We start from the raw sequence: 20,264 nt of genomic DNA, 5'->3' as shown, positions 1-20,264 counted from the left end.
TGTTCCTCGACTATCCCCGTCCACAACTTGGCCTTTCCTTGTCTCTCTTCTCTTCTCTTCCTCTCCATTTTCTCTGTTATCTTGTTTTCTCCTGTCTTTCTCGTTGTCATTTCGACGATCGTTGCCTGCTATCTTGCTTGCATACTGCCGGGCCCGGGGTCGGTCAACCGTTGCTGTTTTCGGCCAACCACATCTTTCGACTTTTTTTACTTTCTGTGCCTGATCGGCTGCAAACGTTGTGCCTGCAAAGATTCGGCTTTCGCTCTTTGCATTTGTCTTTTCACGACCTTGTTTATCTTCTTCTTGTCTCTATTCTCTTTTCCTGTTGTACTTTGTTCCCTCCTTGGCTTTGAAAGGATGAGTTCAATTGCTCGCCTAACGTCATAACGACCCGCCGATCAGCGACTGTACCTACAACCGACCACTCGATTATTTTACCCACGGCCGGAGTGGAGGCTGACAATATAAATTGAGGGATTGAAGGAAAGAGAGAGAGAGAGTCATATCACCAAGAGTCCCGACCGGAAACCCTTGACTTTCATCATGTCACAGCCGAACAGATTGCCAGGCTCAAATCAAAACCCCGATCCTCATCAGCCGTGCATTTCTCAAGACCAGCCTACCTCCTCCGATTCGACGTCACAGATTCATCCGCGTCCGCCACAGCCTTCGAGAAGCCATTCCCTGCGTGCACCCCCAGGACAAGCATCGATCTCCCCCTCGCGAACACTATCGGATTCAGGAAGGAGGTTATCACAACATCAACATGTCCGGTTCTCGACAGACTTGGAGCGCCCAACATTGGAGGATCGACAAAGTTCGAGGGAGCAGGACCGACGACCGTCGTCTAGAGGGCTCTCTATCAATACAAGCGTAGCGAATACACAAGGCTCGTCCGTTACTTCCCCCGAGGCCAATGTTAGCCGTGGCCCGAGTTCGACCCTTTCGCCGCGCTCAGCGCTCTCTCCCACATCCCCACAGAGCCCCGATGGCGTTGGCCGCTCTCGATCACGAAATCGTGGATACTCGCTACGTCGGACGATCTTTGCGAAAAATATCGAGTCGCAGTCTACTCCTTCGTCACCGGTTGAGCTAGGGAATTTTGTGAAGACGGAACCTGAGATTGTGGAGCAGGAAGTCCCTGCAGCTGCCGCCGCGGCGCCTGGTGCGTCGGGATCAGAATCGAGCAACACTGAGAAGCTGGAAGTCCATGTCGCGCACAAGTCAACTTCGATATCAACGTCTACGGACAACGGCCTTACCGTTTATTCTTCTGAGCAGACGGATCTGAAGGAGGGAAGAAATTTGTCCACGACTTTATCCTTCGATCGATGGCACCAGAAAAAGGCGGCTTTTGCCGCACTCCAACTTCGCTTTGAAGATTTTCTCGAGACGCTTCGCAAGGTTATCCTCCGGATCAAGACCATCCCACCGAGCAAGGATGGTCGCCACTTTGACCTTGAGCCAACGCGAACGGAAGCTCTAATTGATGAGCGGACAGGGAAGCCATACGTTGAAAATTGGATTCGATCCAGCCGCTACAGCTTATGGAGCTTCTTCCCTCGCCAGTTCTTTGCGCAGTTTACCAAGCTTGCCAACTTTTACTTCTTAGTGGTTGCAATCCTGCAAATGATTCCCGGGCTGAGTACGACAGGCAAATTCACCACCATTATACCCCTTCTAATCTTCGTCGGTATCTCGATGGGAAAGGAAGGTTTCGATGATTGGCGCCGCTACCGTCTGGATAAGGAAGAAAACAACCGCTTCGCCTATATTCTTCGACCTGGAGCAAACGTGCTCTCCCGCTCTGTTACTGGCGATAGCGCATCGATCTCGAGCGAGACACAGGACTGGGATGTGATCAAATGGAGCGAAATCAAAGTTGGCGATGTGATCCGGCTCGAACGCGATCAGCCTGTACCTGCGGATATGGTCTTACTCCATGCGGACGGGCCTAACTGTACTGCCTACGTGGAGACCATGGCGCTGGACGGGGAAACGAATCTCAAAAGCAAGCAGCCGTGCCAGTCAGTGGCCAAAGTGTGCGGGACTGTGGAAGGTCTCTGCAGCAGCTCCATACACTTCGCTGTGGAAGATCCAAATCTCGATCTGTACAAATTCGATGGAAATGTCACAGTGGCTGGTGGAGAAAAGACACCACTGACCAACAATGAAGTTTTTTACCGTGGCAGTGTCCTCCGAAACACTGAGCGAGCAGTTGGAATGGTTATTTACACTGGCGAAGAATGCAAGATCCGCATGAATGCAAACAAGAATCCCCGCATCAAGATGCCCTCCCTTCAGGCCAAAGTCAACCGGGTCGTCATGCTCATTGTGGTTTTGGTCGTGGTGCTGGCTGGAGCCTGCACCATTGCGTACAAGTATTGGTCGCAAGACGTGGAAAGTCAGGCTTGGTACCTAGAGGATGCCAACGTGAGCTATGGACCAGTTTTCACTTCGTTCTTGATCATGTTCAACACGATGATTCCCATCTCGCTCTACGTAAGTATGGAAATTGTCAAAGTCGCGCAAATGCTCATGCTTAATGCCGACGTTGACATGTACGATCCTGAGTCAGATACGCCGCTTGAAGCCCGAACATCGACCATTAATGAGGAGCTCGGCCAAGTGAGCTATATTTTCTCTGATAAAACTGGAACATTGACGAACAATACCATGCGTTTCCGGAAGATGAGCGTGGCTGGTACCGCGTGGTTTCACGACTTCGACCTGCTTGACGAGGCTGCTCAGGAAGGTGATCGTGAGAAACTGATTCACAAGAAGCGTAGCGTCAAAGGCAAGAAGGCCGTGTTGCGCCAATCGAATGTATCCGAAATCAGGCGCTCTTTGGCTATAACTAGACCCTCCATGTCAATATATGACGGAACTCGCAAGGAGGGGCTATCTGTGCCAAACACTCGCACGACTGATATGCTCAAGTACATCCAACGCAAGCCGTACACAGTATTTGCGAGGAAAGCAAAGATGTTTATCCTCGCGATGGCTCTTTGCCACACATGTCTCCCAGAAGAAGATGAATTCGGCAACACGACCTTTCAAGCTGCTTCACCGGACGAGCTCGCACTAGTCACGGCTGCTCAGGAGCTAGGATACATCGTCCATGACCGGCAACCGAACACATTGACTGTTAGAACATATCCCAACGGACAGGATCAATCGCCTGTTGATGAAGTGTATGAGATCTTAGATGTGATTGAGTTCTCCAGCTCCAGGAAACGCATGTCAGTTGTGGTGCGAATGCCAGACCGGCGGATCTGCCTGTTCTGCAAGGGCGCTGACAGCGTCTTGATGAAACTTTTGAAGCGAGCTGCGCTTGCTCAGGAGAAAGTCATTGAGATTGAGCGCCGAGCGAGCAAGCGCAAGGCTGCGGAAGCGAATGAGGTCATCAGGCGAAACAGCGAACATCACTCTCGCAAGGATAGTGGCGTCCGTAACAGTTTCAGCCGCCCGAGTATGTCGCGGCGTCGCTCTAGTGTTTCTGGAAGGCACGTGTCTACGCTAAGAGATAGCATCGACGTCTGGCTTCGTGACCGTGAGACCGACGGTGGGCTCCTCAACAGGAACAGCGACGTGGAGTATTATAGTCCAAGACCTTCGGCGCAAATTGGACGACAGTCCAACACGTTCTCTGACTCAGGAAGTTCCGTCCATGATGACGAGGAAGATTTGGTTGAGGAGGCGCTCGTAGTTGACGAAGCTGCTGTGTTTGAGCGTTGCTTCCAGCATTTGAACGATTTTGCTACCGAGGGACTGCGAACACTCCTATATGCTCACCGTTTCTTGGATGAGACTATGTACACAGAGTGGAGGCGCGCTTACCAGGAAGCTTCGACCAGCCTTGTCAATCGGCAGGAACGGATCGAAAAGGTCGGTCAGCAGATCGAGGAGCAGCTCGAGTTGACTGGTGCCACGGCGATCGAGGACAAACTTCAGAAGGGCGTTCCCGAGGCAATTGACAAGCTGCGCCGTGCCAACATTAAGTTATGGATGCTTACTGGTGACAAACGAGAGACCGCGATCAACGTTGGCCACTCATGCCGCTTGGTCAAGGACTACTCTACACTTGTGATTGTTGACCAAGAAATGGGCAACGTGGAGGAGTCGATTGCAAAACTGACGAAGGACATCTTGGACAAGACTGTGGCTCACTCAGTTGTTGTGGTTGACGGGCAGACGCTTTCTATGATAGAAGCAGATGACGTCCTTCGCGCGGCTTTCTTCAAGCTTGCCATTCTTGTCGAATCGGTCATTTGCTGCCGTGCCAGTCCGAAGCAGAAAGCTTTCCTGGTAAAGTCGATTCGTAGGCAGGTGCAGGACTCGGTCACTCTGGCGATTGGCGATGGTGCGAACGATATTGCCATGATTCAAGAGGCCCATGTTGGTATTGGTATCACGGGTAAAGAGGGGCTTCAGGCTGCGCGTATTTCCGACTACTCGATCGCCCAATTTCGCTTCCTGCTTAAGTTGCTTCTGGTCCACGGCCGGTGGAACTACATGCGAGCGTGCAAATACACACTCGGAACCTTCTGGAAGGAAATGCTCTTCTACCTGACCCAAGCCTTGTACCAGCGATGGAATGGATACACCGGTACGAGTTTGTACGAACCGTGGAGTCTCAGCATGTTTAACACCCTCTTCACCTCTCTCGCCGTCATCTTCCTTGGTATATTCACCAAGGATCTGTCCGCATCCACCCTTCTCGCTGTCCCAGAGCTCTACACAAAAGGCCAGCGCAGCGAGGGTTTCAACATCCGTCTCTACCTCGGCTGGACATTCATGGCTACCTGCGAGGCAATGCTTGTCTACTTTGTGATGTATGGTCTCTTCGGAAACATCCTCTTTACCACAGGAAACATCAACGATATCTTCTCTGCCGGTCTCCTCACCTTCTCCGCCTGTGTGATCATCATCAACGCGAAACTTCAGGCTATCGAGGTCCACAATAAGACCTACCTTTCCCTCGCTGTCTTCATTATCTCAGTCGGCGGCTGGTTCCTCTGGAACATCATTCTTGCCAGGCAATACGACTTCAAATCCGGCGATGGTATCTACCATGTCCCCGACAACTTCCTCCTCCACTCTGGCCATGATCTCGCTTTCTGGGTCGTGCTCCTTATCATTGTCACTGCGGTCATCATCTTCGAGATCAGCGTCTCCTCGCTTCGCGCAAACCTCTTCCCGACTGACGTCGACGTCTTCCAAGAGTACGAGAAAGACCTAGATATCCGGAAACGCTTCGAAGAGGCCGCTTCTTCAGAGCTCCAACAGGGCTGGGATCATGGCAAGAAAAAATCCAGCTTTGAACTCGCCCGCGAGGAGGCCGAGATGGAGGCGCGCGAGAGACAGGTTGCTGAACTCCTCGCTAGACCTAGGGTCATGAGCGATGCGAATAAGAATGATTCTTCGCGGGGCGTCGGCGTCTACGTTGAGTCTGCCTCTGAATCTGCCTCTGCCTCTGCCTCTGCTTCTGCGTCCGCGCTGGGAGAGTCAAACGCTCAGAATGCCGAGTCTTCGGCGCCGAGACGGTCAATGGAGATCCATGAGCTGTTTTCAAAGGGCTTTGGGGCGATGAAGAAAGGGCACTTAAAGTGACCTCTCTTCTTTCTCTTCTCTTATCGTATATATTTCACTTTGATGTTTTTGCTTTTTGTGTTTCACTGGCGTTGAGTAACTTATACCCCCGGTGTTTATCCGTTGTCACTCATTTCATGTTGCATCTGAACTGCATTTGTGCTGTTGTTTGCCTTGTCTCAGTTTTGACTGGGTTGTTGTTAACTTACTATACCCGTTAGGTGGTCTGTGTTTGTGTCTTGTATGATAGAAGAAGCCATGGTGATGATTATGAGATGAGATTGCTCCATTTGCTATACATTCACTTGGCGAATATCGCCGTCTAGACAATAGTAAAGTAGAATAGCCATTTGCAGGTTCTAGGGCTTCATCAATCCGTGGCCTTAGCCTACCCTAAGTTACCTTAACTTTTCAACAACACCTGCTTAGCTCGCGGAGGCTAGCTCGTTGAGATAATGGTATCGCCCGTATTTAGCACGGAACTTTGAGGCTTTCTTTCGCTCGTTATTTTCTTGAGATCTTGTGGTGTAGTATTCGTTGGTGGATGATGGCAATATATATAACTGAACTAACCCCCGGTTGCATTGCCATGCCAACTACCGGTAGCCCGAGATCTGGCGAATTGAACGAACAATGAGATGCTCAATGCTGCTTAAACAGAGTCCGGTTCATAGACCAGTTAGTCTTGTAGTAGACATTGAAATCTGAAGGTGCTCAAAGTGTGCTCTATGGGCCGCAAGCCCATGTGATTGGCTGCCTGAATGTATGGCATGTCAGACACGGGCCACGGCCCGGACCCGGCGTTCCCCCGTGGTTTAAGCTAACTTGAGTAGGCATTAGATGTCCACGACTAGTCGACTACGGAGTATTTCCTGTCTCCGATATCCTCCAGGCGTAGTCTATGGTGTCTTCTCTTTTTCTCCGAGACCCACCTCTTCCTTCTCACAGATTATCTCCTTTACCTTTACCAGTACGCTGCTCAGAGCAGGTACAAAGACTACGTACCTGGAGAGAGTTCGTAGACATGCCCATGATACAGTACTAGGCACGGTTTCTCTACAAGTGGTCGGTGCAAAAGAGCACGTCTCTTTCCCTACCTTATCTGGCTATCTCTCCGCCACGTTCGTCAAGGCAGTGGGGCCTGCGGACCTAAAGTCTGCAAGCGCGTCTCAGCTTGAGCATTTGGATAATCCTGAACGCGGATACTGATAGGACGATGCGAAGAGCTAGGAGCACGGAGCACGGAGGCTGTGCATAGAAGCTACGGAGTAGCCTCCCCGCTATATCACTAGTTCTGGCTCGCCCTTGTCTTTATATCCAAAGACGAACCATGAACCTGGTTGATGTTGATCTATCTTGAAGAATGACCGAGTCAAGCATGGAAGAGGAGACTCCGGGTGCAGCCAGGCCCACCCGATCGATGATCAGGACGCCACCGAGCTGAGCTGGAGCATGAGGACCGGGAATCGCAATATTTCTCGGGTCGTCAAAATCGGCCCGTCTCTACTAGCATGCCGTCAATATGCCCTAAGATGATATTTGTTCTCCACCAAAGCGGCCTTAGCATGGTAATCCATTCACATAAGAGACCGACGGCCCTCTTGCCATTGATTATCCTCGAGGCAAAACGAAAAGCGAAAGGGAAGACATACCATACCGTCAAACAAAATGGTCGGCATCATCAACCCTAAACCGATCGTTGTGATCGCCTGCCCTCAGGAAAACGGACACACGCACCCTTTTCTCCCACATGCCGTACATCTGGTCAAGAAAGGCTACATCGTACACTTCATTGCAGGCACCGAGTCTGAAAATGCAGTTCGTCAATCCGGCGTAGTCTTTCACCGTATACACCGCGATTGGCCACCCGGCGTGCTCGAAAATATGATGACACTTCCAGACCCCACGCAGCGTTTTAACTATGCACTCAGCGCTGTCTTTGTCGACCTCACCCCGGTGGCCAAGCAGGTGCTGCAGGACGTCCTGGAGGAAGTCCGTGAAGAGCATCCGCAGCGCGAGGTTGTGATCGTTGCGGAGTTTGCGTCCGCTGGAGTCTGGCCGTTTGTGCTGGGGGCACCGCTACCCAAAGGATACACCCGGTTCCCAAAAGTAATCAATTTTTCGACGTTGCCCTTCGCTGGTTCCAGCGTGGACACCGCGCCTTTTAGACCGGGGCTGCCGCCGGATTCGAGTGAGCAGGGCCGCGTTCGTAATGCGGCTTTGTATAAGGCTTTTGAGGGGTTCGAGTTGGAACTGGTGGGGCACGCCAATGCTGTTTACAAGAGGCTTGGTGCAACAAAGAAAGCACCAGGCCACCTGTTAGACCTGTGGGCCACTGGAGGGGACATCGCCGTGCAGCCTTGTAGTCCAAGCCTGGAGTACCCGCGGAGTGACTTGTCCCCCAAAGTTCGGTTCATCGGCGGAACTCCTCGTGCTGAAGTCGACCCGGAATTAGTGCTCCCTGGATGGTGGGGAGAGCTCTTGGAAGCAAAGAAGGCAGAGACGCCGAAGAAAATAGTATTTGTGTCCCAGGGCACGGTTATGGTCGATTACAACATGCTTTTGATTCCCACTATCGAGGCTCTGGCTGATAGGGAGGACTGTATGGTCATTGGGGTCTTGGGTCAGAGAGGTGCCGAGTTGCAGAACGTTACGCTACCGGAGAACGCGAAGGTGGTCGATTACTTATTGTATGCTGCAATTCTCCCATACGTTGATGTGTTCATCAACAATGGGGGATATGGAGGCTTCATGCAAGGCGTCATGCACGGAGTACCTATGGTCTTAGCTGGAGTAGAACGTGAGTCTCTTCTCACTCCTCAGTGGTTTAGTCATTGCCAACTTGCTTACCATGCTCTAAATCTAGTGGACAAAGCTGAAGTGTCGATGCGGGGAGAATGGGCGGGGATTGCGGTGAACTTGCGTACAAGCACCCCAAGTCCTGATGCCATTCGGAACGGGGTGGATCAGATACTCGCCGACAATAGGTTCAAGACCCGCTGTGTAAAGATTCAGCGTGAGAACGACGAGCTCGACTGCCGGGCTCAGTTGGAGCGCATCATCGCGGAAGTTGTATAATCATCAATGCATGAAATTGAATGTAGATTAGAAAAATGGAATGTTTACCAGGATGGACCCTAGTATCTGGCAGACTGAGCGTCGAGACAAAATCCGTCTGCAAATAAAAGCCTCATTCGAGATTGACAGCCGTTGTCAGATTTGGTACCAAAGGTGTCCTCTCTGTGGGCTCGATCGAGGCCGACTTCTTGTTTTGATCAGTCATCGAAGAGGGGCATGTGTTTCAATGCAGATTTTGAGTCATACTGTTTTTTTTCGACTAAGGAAAGTATTTTCCCTTACATATTCGTGATGCAGGCTATTAGCCAGGCTTGATAGCGGCCACAAATGACCTGTACTGTTCAATAAGAGTCGATTCAGCGTTTTATCTAGCTCTGTGCGCGGAGCTAATGTATAGTGTCGGGGATCCCGACGTGATAGCAGCTTGCTAAGGAAAGATCACCAACGCTTGGAGGAGATGTGAGCAATTACCTGGCCAATGCTCTGGCAGGTCATCATTCCAGCTGCCATGGTGATACTGGACGATGAAGACCATTCAGACTTTCAGACTCGGCGTCATGCACCCGCTCAATATCCGGTGATTGCAGATAGAAGTTCAGCGAGTCGATACCGGAGAATATTTGATAATGCAGGAAGCTGGTAGGCTCTGGTTCTGATAAGTATATTTTTTTTTTTGCATCGGGTCAATAATGGAGGCTGGAACCCCAGACTGCGGCGTAGCCCTTCGTGTTGCGGGTTGCAATCTTGTATTCACAGCTTATCTCCCTCCGTCCAATTGAGAATAGATTTCTATTATTGTTTCGGACGTTACAAGAGCCCGCGCTTGGTCTCACGGTTCACAGGTTGGCCAATAAGAACTAGATCACCGATGAGATCATGAGACAGTCCCGAAGAGGAGACGGGGCACAGCGGGCCAACGGCCGAGTGCGTATGAGACCGACGGGCCCCAGTTGCGCTCGCAACATGGTTGCGGTTGGGGCTTTCCTCAATCCAGGCGCAAGCTCATTATTTGGGGCCGTAGATGCGATTCGGGCTGAAGCGCCAAGGAATGGCCCAGCTTGGCTGTTTTAGGTTGATTATTACATCGAAGAAGAGCACAAGAGAAAGATCGTGAACGTGAGAACGGCATCGGCCTGCTCCACCTAGATCCGGAGAAGCTGCTCCGTTTTAATATATATCGAAGACGACGTCCGATGAACTGGTCTGATCCGGCGATCCGGGTATGACTGGATCGATCCTCTCGCGTGTTGAGCCGGATGCTGCCCTGGCCCAGGGTATTGAGTTTTTCAGGAGCGCTGGATACGTCTCCAACTTGTGAAACATACTCTGCTGACACTGCCTTCTTCTCAGCAAAGGACCGCGCCGACTTGTTGATCGAAGGACGTATCGGAGTGATTATGTGCCTGGCGTCCTGTACCTTGCAGGTCGTCACTCGTGGATCTGTCGGATGCCGACCGCCTCGCTCAACCAATGGAAAGAGTACAGCTGTGCACGGATCATCGGTGGATGGGGGCTGCTTAGCTCTAACCGTTCAAGGTAGGTAAAATACCTGCCCCAAAGCTTGCCGTACGGGGACTGTAAGCCTTACTCCCAGGCACGCTGTAAGGTGTAGAAGAATATCTGGTCGGCTGCAGACACAGAAGAAAAGCTGCATAGCACCTTGCCGATAACTCGGAGCAGCCTCATCAAGGATCTGTGCAAACATCCAGGATGAAAAGCATGAGCGCTGAAACGACAATGAACCCTGGGAGGCTGATGCTACCGGTTTCCAAGCCAATGATAAGCCGGAAGCTGCGGGTACCTGAACTCTACCTTGGAACCAGAGAAAAACACCGGTGGCAGAAATAAGAATAGAACAGCCAACAAGTCGCGACGTTCGGATTCCACGGGTGGCCGTACGGTGGAATCGAGCTCCTAACCCCTAACAGGTAAGTTCAACCACGCAAAACCAGGCTGCGGGCGCCAGGAACCACAGCAAGCTGGCTGCTCCCCTTGACCCCTGGCGTCCGGCCGCGTCCCAGACTCTGACCTCGCATTTTCCCCTCTTCTCAAGCAGGCTGAGGCAGTATGTGGATGCGCTTGTGTCACCTCAACCTGACCGCATCTTCTGAAACCGTCTTGGAACGAGCCTAGGTCACGCTGCCTTTTCTTTCCTGACTGCCTAGTGTTCACGCGGAGTAGCAGACGGGTTTTTCGGTAGTAGGTGGACTATCATCGACTCCATCTGGACCAGGGAGCCGGAAGCTGAGCCGAACTGGAATTACTAGATGGCTCCAGCGATACCTGCACGAAGATGAAAGCTGTCCAGAGCTGGGCATATGCTCATGGTTGACTGATCGGAATTAGACTCGGTGGTCGCCCGATAGCCAGCCTACCGATCATCCGATGAACTGTACGGAGTAGGGCCTCCTGCTAACAGGAAAAGCAAGAGCTAGTTATTGGGCAGCGTACTGAGTAAGGAGATGCAGCTGATGCAGGGGTCACGGCGACGCCGTGGGCTGATGGATGCGATGGTAATCTAGCGAGCGAAGCCGGCAACAGAGAAAATAAAGAGATGAATGGCATGCCAGCGGGCGCCTAAAAAGCGAGACTTAGTTACTCTGTAGAGACCAGTTGCGAGCGATAGCAACAGCGCAAGTAGAGGAGCGCCCGTACTCCGTATCGTCGCTGGTGGTTGCCTTGATGACGAATACGCCTGCCTTACCGGCCGTATCGTACCAGCCACGAGCTAGCGATCCCCAGACTATGCCCCTTTTGGGAGCCACGAGCATGAAGTCTGGCCGCCCTCTTCTCTGAGTCTCTCCTTTCCTCTCCCCTTCCCTCACCCCATCCCCGTCCATCTTTTCCATCGTTCCGTTTTCTTCACGTTCGCTCTTTTGATTCTTTTTTATCCTGATTTGTTGTTCCGCTCTTTAACAACATTTCGCCCACTCTTTTCGCGTACCCCAGGTGTGATCCGCTCATTTGTCACCCTCAAGCAGTCCTCTACCAGACACACGGACAGACATCAAGTCTCGAAAAGAGCTACCATTCTCTTCTACACCCAAGCTGCATAGGCCAGCTTCCTTCGTCTTCTTCGACACTTCATATAACTTCGACGCTTCTGTGACGCGCTCACAGGTTAGCTTTGCGTCTGGGTGGTCACTCCCAGCCAAAGCACTTTCATTCCTTTGATTCCACTCTACTTCTCTGGCGCTTGACGCAGCTGGAGGCATTCGACTGTCGACCGGATCGTCATCTACTCCTTCCCTCATAGGCCAGCTCGAACCTGGCCATATCTCCTATCGTTTCTCTTCGCTCAATCCCTGCAAATATGTCTTCGACAGACACTCCCGCCCCGTCGACCGTGTCGACTTCCGCGACCGCGGCTGCCCACGCAACTACTTCACCCTCCTCGGCTACCTCGACCCCTTCTCCTTCTACTTCTAGTGCCACGACTGCTCCTTCGACATCAGCCCGGCGCCCACAACGCAAAAGCACCCTCACCCAACAGCAAAAGAACAATAAGCGCCAACGGGCAACTCAGGACCAGCTAGTTCTTCTCGAGGTTGAATTCAACAAGAACCCTACCCCGACTGCCGCCACGCGCGAAAGAATCGCCCAGGAAATCAACATGACTGAGCGCTCCGTTCAGATCTGGTTTCAGAACAGGTGTGTGGGCAATCGATATCTCCCTTGTTTGTTTCTTCTACTAACCAAAAATGGCAGGCGCGCAAAGATCAAGATGCTTGCTAAGAAGAGTATTGAAACTGGCGAGGGCTGCGATTCCATTCCTGAGTCAATGCGCCAGTATCTAGCCATGCAATTCGATCCCAGTAAGCCTGGTGCGCGAGACCCCTTTGGTCGTACTGGTGGATATGGGGCCCATGGTGCATACCCCAGTGAGCCTACGTCCTCAGGAAAAGTTGGTGCGTATCCAAGTGTATCTTCCAAACGATGAAAATGCTCGTGCTGACCCTCACAGTGATCCACCATTTCACATGCCGGTCTCTGACAATTGGAAGTTGGAGGCGGATCGGACAAAACGCCATGGACCTTGTTGTTTTCTACTCACCCGAGAAGGCCTGCATGACCTATTACATCAACAACGATGCAGCCGGTTACAAGATCGAGTACCCATTCTCCTACATCAAGAACATCACTCTCGAGTCCGGTGATCAAGGACCACAGCCCACTGGTGCGCCCCCGCGGCCTTCTGGTCTCGTCGTCGAACTGAACAGACCGCCGCTCTTCTACATGGATTCCTCGAACTCGGGTGGTTTCTATCAGTGCGGCGATTTCACGGAGGACCAACAAGCCAGCTCAATCATGATTCATCGTCTCGGAGGACATCCCAAGGTCCTGAGTGTTCAACTCGCGAAGCTGGTGTCGCTGGAGTCTTTCCAAAACCGTCTGGCGTACGCCAACTTCCCCGTTAACAACCCCATGTCGCCGTCTTTCATCCCACGTCCAGCTTCACAGCCGAACCAGTTTGCTCCTGCTTTCATGGGGATGTATGCAGAGAATCCGGCCGTACTGAACCTTCAGGCCGCCCGTGGGCACAAGCGCCAAAGAAGCCGCTCTGTTCCTGTGGCTATCGATTTCTCCGCATTGGGAGCGACGATGACGCCGTTCAGCATGCCACAGGCCCCGCAATTTAACCATTCCGATTCGGGCATATACGCACCGATACCCCAGTCGACACACTCGCTTGCTGCGAACCTCCGCATTGATACGTCTTCCGGCTATGCTTTTGACCCGCGTGCGCATCCCATGTCCGCCACCACAACCGCTTCTCCGTCCGACTTCGCTAGCCCTGCTCTTTTCAGCGCGGGCCCCCAGGGAGACTCAACTCCGGTAGGTGGAGTAGGGGCTCAATTCACCTTGCCCTATGTCTCGCCCGCTGTTGATTCGGGCCTATCCACACAAGCTGCTTCTCCATACTCGAATGTGAGCCACTCCGATCCTATGATTGCCAACCATTCGCCTCCCCTGACAAACATGTCCCATACGCCGCATGATATGTATGGCATGGGAAGCGATCACCAGTCCAGTTATGCGGAGGAGGGTATGTCTATGGGCGGTGGGATGTTCAAGCACATGAACTTCTCATCTGTGCCTACCACAATGGGTCTCGAGGGCAACACGTTCGAGATGCCGATACACTCCATGCCTGGGCACTCTTCGCCCGGCGTCCAGGGTGACTATCAGGGCATCAACTTGGAAAATGTTGACCCAAATGTGTTGACTCCGGGCTCTTGAATAGCTAGTTGAGCTCCATTTATTTTTTCCTGGCTCATGATATCCTCATCGAGTTCTGGTTCCTGGAAATGGAACCACCAAAAAGCCTCGCGTCCCGGAATTGTCCGGCCAGCATCATCTACTGAAGTGCCTCTATCCATTGTGGCATATCGGCTATTTGCTGATACTTCGTCTTTTGGCGATTAGGGATATATCTCTATTTGCGGTATATGTTCCGAGCATCTTCACTTTTTTGTTTGTTGTATTATTACCCTTCTACTGCGCGGCCGGCCCTTAGCGATTTTTAAAGCCCATTTGTTGGCACTTCTTTTCTTCTTGTTTTTTTCCCCCTTATTTTCTTCTTCTTTATTCTTCATTTATTCTTCTTACCTTCTGCCTTTTGCCCTTGGCCCTTTACGTTTTCTTACCTACTTCTTTATTGTTATTTTTTTCTGTCGGGTATTTAACGCGGTCATGCAAGAAGTCGGACTAAGATGGTGATTCCCTTTTGCTTTTCAGGTCGGCGGGTTAGGAATTGTTTGCATATTCCCTTTGTGATGAAGTCACTGTATTTGAGTCTTGAGTTTCTTTCGCATTAACTTCTTTATCGCCTGTGTCTGCGGGAGTCAAAACTCTCCTATAGAGATAGTGTTAGTAAGTTATCTACAGGATTCACTCACAATTTGCCTTTTAAAATGAAGGGGTACAAGGGTGTCAAATGGCACCTCTATACAATCAGTCCGTCTTCGACCTGTATCCCCGCGGCGCCGGCGCATTCAACCCCCTGGACTCCCTCAAGTACCGCTCAACCCAAACCTCCATCTTCTCAAGTACATTCCTCTTTCCCTTGGTCACCTCCTCTCCAACCCCATCCCGACACCAAACACTCCACGCCCCCATTTCCTTCGCCATAAGCACATCTGTTCCCAACCGATCTCCGACAACCGCAATCTCGTCCGCACGCTGTACTACCCCACGCTCTCGGAACCACTCTAGCACCTCATTTCCACAGAACGGCTTCTTCTCAACAGTCACACCCCCCTTTGGAGATAGCGGTAACCGGAACACGGGAATCTTGAGCCCCGCCAACCGTTCCTCAATCTCCAAAGCCTCGGACTCGTAGCGCGGGTGCGAGCCCGCGCGGTTCGATACAATAAGTATGGAGTTCGGCGCACTGGAGATGTTAAATGGGGATGTTGGTGAGTTGCGGAGCGTGTGGAGGTGCGCGTAGATGTGCGACGGAAATGTGGTTGTTTTGGCGGGGCAGAGGGTATTGTCTTTGTCAAGTACTAGGGCACGAATTGATATTCTCCGGTTTCCTCCATTTTCTTTCTCTTGTTGACTTGTGTTTGGAGCATACTGTGATTCGAGGAGCGGACCGATTGACTCGGGGAGATGCGTGATCGTTGGGACTGTCAGGTGCGGAAGGAATTGGGAGGGTGTGCTGAGGAGAGTTTGCACAGCAAGGTTGAAGGCGCGGAGGTTCGTATTCGGGGGGTTCATCTTCGTCGCCTCCTTGTTCGGGTTGATTCGTTGAAATGAGTGAGATGTACGTAGTCTGTGTAGGGTTGTGCCTGTAGATAAGGAGATGGCGGTGGGCTGGATCTCCAGTCTTGGCAAAAACTCCAACGCCAAATCCTCCGCCGCTATCAGACCCGCGACAACCAGCTTTCCTCCCCTCGCTTTCGCAATTGTCGACCGACCAAGCGCTCACTCCTTCGCATCCCACTCTCCGAACGGTCGTCCTCCTTGCGGATTGCATATATCGCCAGAATGGGCAAGTTAACCAGCACAATCGGCATCCCGATCAAGCTTCTAAACGAAGCTCAGGTACGCTTGACCACCACCGCATCGCGATTCTAAAGCATGCCTCCGACAGGAGAAGACACAAGTACTGACAGACTGTAGGGCCACGTCGTCACCCTCGAAATTACCTCCGGCGTTGTCTACCGCGGAAAGCTCCTTGAAGGTGCGCTTCCTCCTACCCCGTTCCTCCCATCCACTACCTACATTAGGGCCGCGGCTGACGGATCCTTTGAACAGCGGAGGACAACATGAATGTCCAATTGAAGGACATTACCGTCACAGCGCGCGATGGCCGCGTCTCGCATCTTGACCAGGTCTACATCCGCGGAAGCCACGTGCGATTCTTTGTTGTGCCGGATATGCTGCGGTACGTTAACTCCCTTTCACCTTTGTATCTTGTCTTCGGACTACGGCTGACGAATATGTCCCCATTAGAAACGCTCCCATGTTCCGCTCACGAGGACAGCGCGGCAGAGGTGTTGGTCTGGCGCGTGGTAAGGCGACGGTGCAGAGGGCTCGGGGGCAGAGAGGCGGTCGGTAGATGAGATGAGCATGATCATTCGGAATCTGGTCTTGTCGGCGTTGGATGATTTTTCATTTTCTATGCTACTATTTGTTCGTTACATGGTTGAGGGAAGGAAAGACAAATAAAATTATTCGAATGGGCTGGGTCGGTAGCTACACCCCTGGCTGTTCTCTGGATTTAGTTACTTGCCTGATGTGCGATACCAGAGTTCATGGGCTCGTCGATAGTCGCGTGACCCGTGGTGGTTGGTATACCGTGTAATAAATCCATGGAGCTGAAGCCGGAGCTCCTGGAACTCCGCCACCATCTCCGCATCAACCACAAAAATCCCCAGAACCACCAATCCTCCAAATTTATTCCACACCGCAACAACCCTTATCTTCCTACTCAACCACCTATACACAAATTACCTACCTCAAGGTCAACTAAGCACTCGCTGAAAAATGGCTCCGCAACCCCCCTTAGAATCAAGCACAAAAAGCAAGGCTAAACAGATCCGCAACCCCCGCCGCCTGCTCATCCTCTCCCCGGCCGCGCAATCGCAAACGCTCATTCCCTCTCTCCTAAAACAGCTGACCGGGCACCCACCATCGGAGACGCAGACTCAGTCACAGAGCTTCGCGGGGTATACGACGCACCCGCCGCTGCGGATCGGAAATCGGTATTATACCGCTGAGGTCCCGGTTTGGGTTGATGAGATTCCGGTCTCTACGGGTGCAGCTACGACGGTGAACACGGTTGGCGATGATGCAAAGCAGGCACCAGTAACAGGGTCCGCGGAGAAGGAGCAGGAGACTTCTAGTACTGCGCCTGGGCCAGGACGGAAGGAGGACGACCCCTCCGCACAATGGTCCCGCGAGTTCTCTGGCGAGGAGGCGCGCGTTGTCCGTGATGCCATCGGCGCCGTGATGATCTGTCTCCGGAATCCCCAACCGAGTTCGAAGCTGCCGAATCCAAACGGCTCAGAGGTGACCGGAGATGAAGACGAAAACTCGGAGGAAGTGCGCGGGTCAAAGGCACTCATCCGTGCTGTTGGGACCGTCCGCTCACTGATTGAGGAGGAACGGGGAGAGATCGGCTCTGTGCCTGGGTTGCTGGTTCTGGGTGGAAAGAAGGAGAAGAAGGAGAAGCCGAAGGTCAGTCGAGTTTCAGAGGACGATCTGGATCTGGATGCTGGGTTTGGCGGTACTCTCGATGAGCCGTTCTCCGTTGGTTGGTGGGAGGACCAGCTGTGCGAGATGGGACTGATAGGGTTTGAGGTGGTGGAGTGGGATTGGACGCGGGATGAGGAAGTAGAAGAGCGGAATCAGTATGGGGGTATGTTTCTCTTCAACCCGTCTAGATACGCCGAATGCTGTACTAACGAGCGCAGAACTCCAAGGCATGCGCCGGGTCAAGGAAGTACTCGAAACGCACGAATGGGCTGGCGATGACGATGAAAATCCTGAGACTTGCCTCCCAGACGATGACGACGACCTGGAGCGTGAGCTCCTTGAATTGGATGAAGAAGCTAATGGGTTCAATAACGAGGTCGACGAGCTCCAGAGGGAGATGGTGGGATTGCGATTTGCCATTGAGCGAGGCGGAGATGGGAATATTGATGACGACGATGAAGGAGACGAGGAGCTCTGTGTTGATGCCGTCGAGGCACTCTTGACGCGCATGAGAGCAATCAAAGGTGGGAGCCTTCTTGATCTTCTGTAAAGCTTTCTAGGTTGTTTGAACTAACAAACCCAGATATGAGTGATGAATTGCCGGAGAAGGAGAGAAAGCGCTTTGCCGCGAAGGCTGTGAGGGACATCATGAAGGAGATTTAGCTCGTTTCTGACATTCTGCATCTGAGTTATACCGCAGTGCGTATGCTTATCATAGCCTTTTGCCTTATCTATACCCCCGAACTATAGATCTATTATACATTTATACTCATACAGTCGTCTGCCATATCTTCCCCGGCTACTTCCTTCAGACCGCTCCATTACTGCTCCTTCTTATCCTCCTTCTTAGTAGCAGTCTTGCGTCTCTGCCGGATCATGTGCGTGTACAGCACATACGAACCTATAGATTGATCAACAACTAACTCTCAAAAAAGGCACCATAAACAGTGTATACATACCAGGAACGTAAATCGCCAAAACGGCAACAATAAACCACCAGTAGAGCGGGTGGAACTCCTTCGCAGAGTCCAGCGCCTTGTACGACAGAATACACTCGCTGCTGATTCCAATCGGGTAGAGGACGTAGAACGTGTTGTATCTATCAAGCATTAGCGTAGCCCGCTGTTCCGAGGTCAGAATATAGGCATACCTCAACCACTGCCACCACTTCGGCACAGTCTCAACACCCCCATTGACCTGCATGACAAAAAATCCATAGCGAATACACTCCGTAATTCCCCAAGCAATCAAGCATCCAATGTATCCCAGCTCGCCAACCTTATCCTGACCAACAATACCGCCATGGAACGGGTACAGAACAGCCCAAACCACAAACAGCCGACTGGCAACCTGCATTGCAGTCGTCACGACAGGGGCGCGCACAAGACCAATGAGCGAGTGCAGGATCTCCAGCAGCGCGAGGGACTGCGTTATCTGCAGCAGCGGGGAGTAGGTACCGGCGAAGACGGCGGGGACGTCAACGTCGAGCGCGAGCGGGTTTCGGCCATCGGCGACAAATTGGTTCAGAAGGAGTCGGAGTGTGCGGAAGGTGAGCGTGCTCCAGAGGAAGAAGTTTGCGGCGTTGTAGAAGAGGAGGTATTGGCGGGTTAGGCCGGAGGGCGCGCTGGATGGCTTAGATTTCGGTTTGGTTGGGGAGGACATGTTGGCGATGTCTGTTAGGGAGTTGCTGATTTTTTGGCCGTTAAAGGAAGATCGAGGGGAAGTTGGCGATCGAGGTTAAGGAGGTGAGGTGAAGTTGTAATGGGACTGCCTGTGATTATTGTTGAGAAGCGCCGACACGTGCGTGTTGAGTCTTGGCGCTGCTTTCTCGAGGTGGCGGGAAAAAGCCAAATTTTAGATAGATGAAAGTCAAGTTATACTGTGAAATCGTATAGAGGTGCCGTAAGGAATATACTAGGGAGAATACCGCCGTCAATGTTGATTTGAGGCTTACAAGCATCAACAAGGACTTCAATACTTTGTATGCGCATGGACTGTGATTGGCTCGGCTTGCACTTCCATGGCCCTATTCCCTATCGAGACCTGTGATGCAGCGCTGCGAGGGAGTTGGAGATTCTCAGATTCGAGGACGATCTTCAATGACTTTACGGGTATAGTTAGACTACAAACAGTACCCGGAACATACTGTCTGAGTGATAGGTTCTAGATTCGTGTAATTGAGTCACTCTAGTACCATCACCCTGCGGTATTGCTGGCATTCAGCATTGTAGGTTCTAGGGATACGCATGCACCGATGCACAAGGACCGGTTACAAGACTCAAACCTGGACAAGGGGTGTGTATAATACTATGTTCGCAGCCGCGGGTAAATCAAGTGAGAGATCTGTGGCTGATGGCATAGTTCGGTTAATATGTGCCTACAAATCGGTTGCATCCCGGTCAAGGTCTTTAAGATCTCTGGGAACATAACTAGAAGTACCGCCGTCCATACAGCCGCATCGCAAGCCCTGTCAGCGGATTCTGAAACGGCGCGATGAATGAATCGGGAACTCCACAAGCACTGTCTCAGGCTCAGCAATAGGCCGTGTAGTCGTAGACGCAGAGTCAGCTGTTCGAGTAAGTTCGCCAACGGCCATAACTCGGCATCTGCGGCCGTCCATTATCTTGCTGCCATGCAAAATTGACTCTAGGTAGACGGGGTAGCGGGGTTGTAGAGCACCTCACCGCATGTCCAAGTGTCGCATTCTCACCTCGCAAGGGGTAGCAGAACGGACAGCTGACGACCTCGGAGCGGCCAGGATGCGCAGCATCTGAAATAGTCCGTCATTCGACAGCATCGTATGCAGCTTGATGTCACTGTCCTGGTGGACCAGCACAAGTCGCGAGCCCTTGGGCGATTCTGATCTGCTTTTGATCCGTACAGGCGGA

At 52.0% G+C, this 20,264-nt stretch overlaps 7 protein-coding genes across 7 annotated transcripts; 5 read left to right on the top strand and 2 right to left on the bottom strand.

The window, feature by feature from the left end:
- The first annotated feature begins 383 nt into the window (after positions 1-383).
- BDW74DRAFT_77588 (aminophospholipid-translocating P4-type ATPase DNF3) lies at positions 384-6,018 on the top strand. Its single transcript, XM_073733688.1, has one exon. It carries the CDS (start codon positions 544-546, stop codon positions 5,611-5,613), a length of 5,070 nt encoding a protein of 1,689 aa, XP_073587827.1. The 5' UTR covers positions 384-543; the 3' UTR covers positions 5,614-6,018.
- Positions 6,019-7,055: 1,037 nt separating this feature from the next.
- Positions 7,056-8,718, top strand: BDW74DRAFT_77584 (glycosyltransferase). The gene is made up of 2 exons (XM_073733687.1): positions 7,056-8,392; positions 8,459-8,718. The coding sequence occupies exons 1-2, from the start codon at positions 7,261-7,263 to the stop codon at positions 8,668-8,670; spliced, it is 1,344 nt and encodes a 447-aa protein (XP_073587826.1). The 5' UTR covers positions 7,056-7,260; the 3' UTR covers positions 8,671-8,718.
- Positions 8,719-11,751: 3,033 nt separating this feature from the next.
- Positions 11,752-14,268, top strand: BDW74DRAFT_77422 (homeobox domain-containing protein). The gene is made up of 3 exons (XM_073733686.1): positions 11,752-12,321; positions 12,379-12,578; positions 12,635-14,268. Exons 1-3 carry the CDS (start codon positions 11,984-11,986, stop codon positions 13,909-13,911), a joined length of 1,815 nt encoding a protein of 604 aa, XP_073587825.1. The 5' UTR covers positions 11,752-11,983; the 3' UTR covers positions 13,912-14,268.
- A 357-nt stretch (positions 14,269-14,625) lies between these two features.
- On the bottom strand, positions 14,626-15,393 carry BDW74DRAFT_174313 (phosphatidylglycerophosphatase; the record flags this gene model as incomplete). Its single annotated transcript, XM_073728003.1, has 1 exon — positions 14,626-15,393. The coding sequence occupies one exon, from the start codon at positions 15,391-15,393 to the stop codon at positions 14,626-14,628; it is 768 nt and encodes a 255-aa protein (XP_073587824.1).
- A 70-nt stretch (positions 15,394-15,463) lies between these two features.
- BDW74DRAFT_145983 (putative small nuclear ribonucleoprotein SmD3) lies at positions 15,464-16,397 on the top strand. Its single transcript, XM_073723264.1, has 4 exons — positions 15,464-15,720; positions 15,799-15,859; positions 15,934-16,063; positions 16,132-16,397. The coding sequence occupies exons 1-4, from the start codon at positions 15,664-15,666 to the stop codon at positions 16,235-16,237; spliced, it is 354 nt and encodes a 117-aa protein (XP_073587823.1). The 5' UTR covers positions 15,464-15,663; the 3' UTR covers positions 16,238-16,397.
- On the top strand, positions 16,398-18,019 carry BDW74DRAFT_145981 (uncharacterized protein). The gene is made up of 2 exons (XM_073723263.1): positions 16,398-17,539; positions 17,595-18,019. Exons 1-2 carry the CDS (start codon positions 16,666-16,668, stop codon positions 17,924-17,926), a joined length of 1,206 nt encoding a protein of 401 aa, XP_073587822.1. The 5' UTR covers positions 16,398-16,665; the 3' UTR covers positions 17,927-18,019.
- Positions 18,020-18,197: 178 nt separating this feature from the next.
- Positions 18,198-19,038, bottom strand: BDW74DRAFT_174310 (protein tyrosine phosphatase-like domain-containing protein; the record flags this gene model as incomplete). Its single annotated transcript, XM_073728002.1, has 3 exons — positions 18,198-18,277; positions 18,336-18,475; positions 18,527-19,038. 3 exons carry the CDS (start codon positions 19,036-19,038, stop codon positions 18,198-18,200), a joined length of 732 nt encoding a protein of 243 aa, XP_073587821.1.
- Between the last annotated feature and the right edge of the window lie 1,226 nt (positions 19,039-20,264).

The sequence above is a fragment of the Aspergillus multicolor genome, assembly GCF_047715735.1.
Source record: "Aspergillus multicolor strain CBS 133.54 unplaced genomic scaffold BDW74scaffold_3, whole genome shotgun sequence".
In the NCBI taxonomy this organism is placed as follows: Eukaryota; Fungi; Ascomycota; class Eurotiomycetes; order Eurotiales; family Aspergillaceae; genus Aspergillus; species Aspergillus multicolor.
The sequence above is the reverse complement of the archived record's forward strand: the minus strand, read 5'-3'. Positions and strand labels throughout refer to the sequence as shown.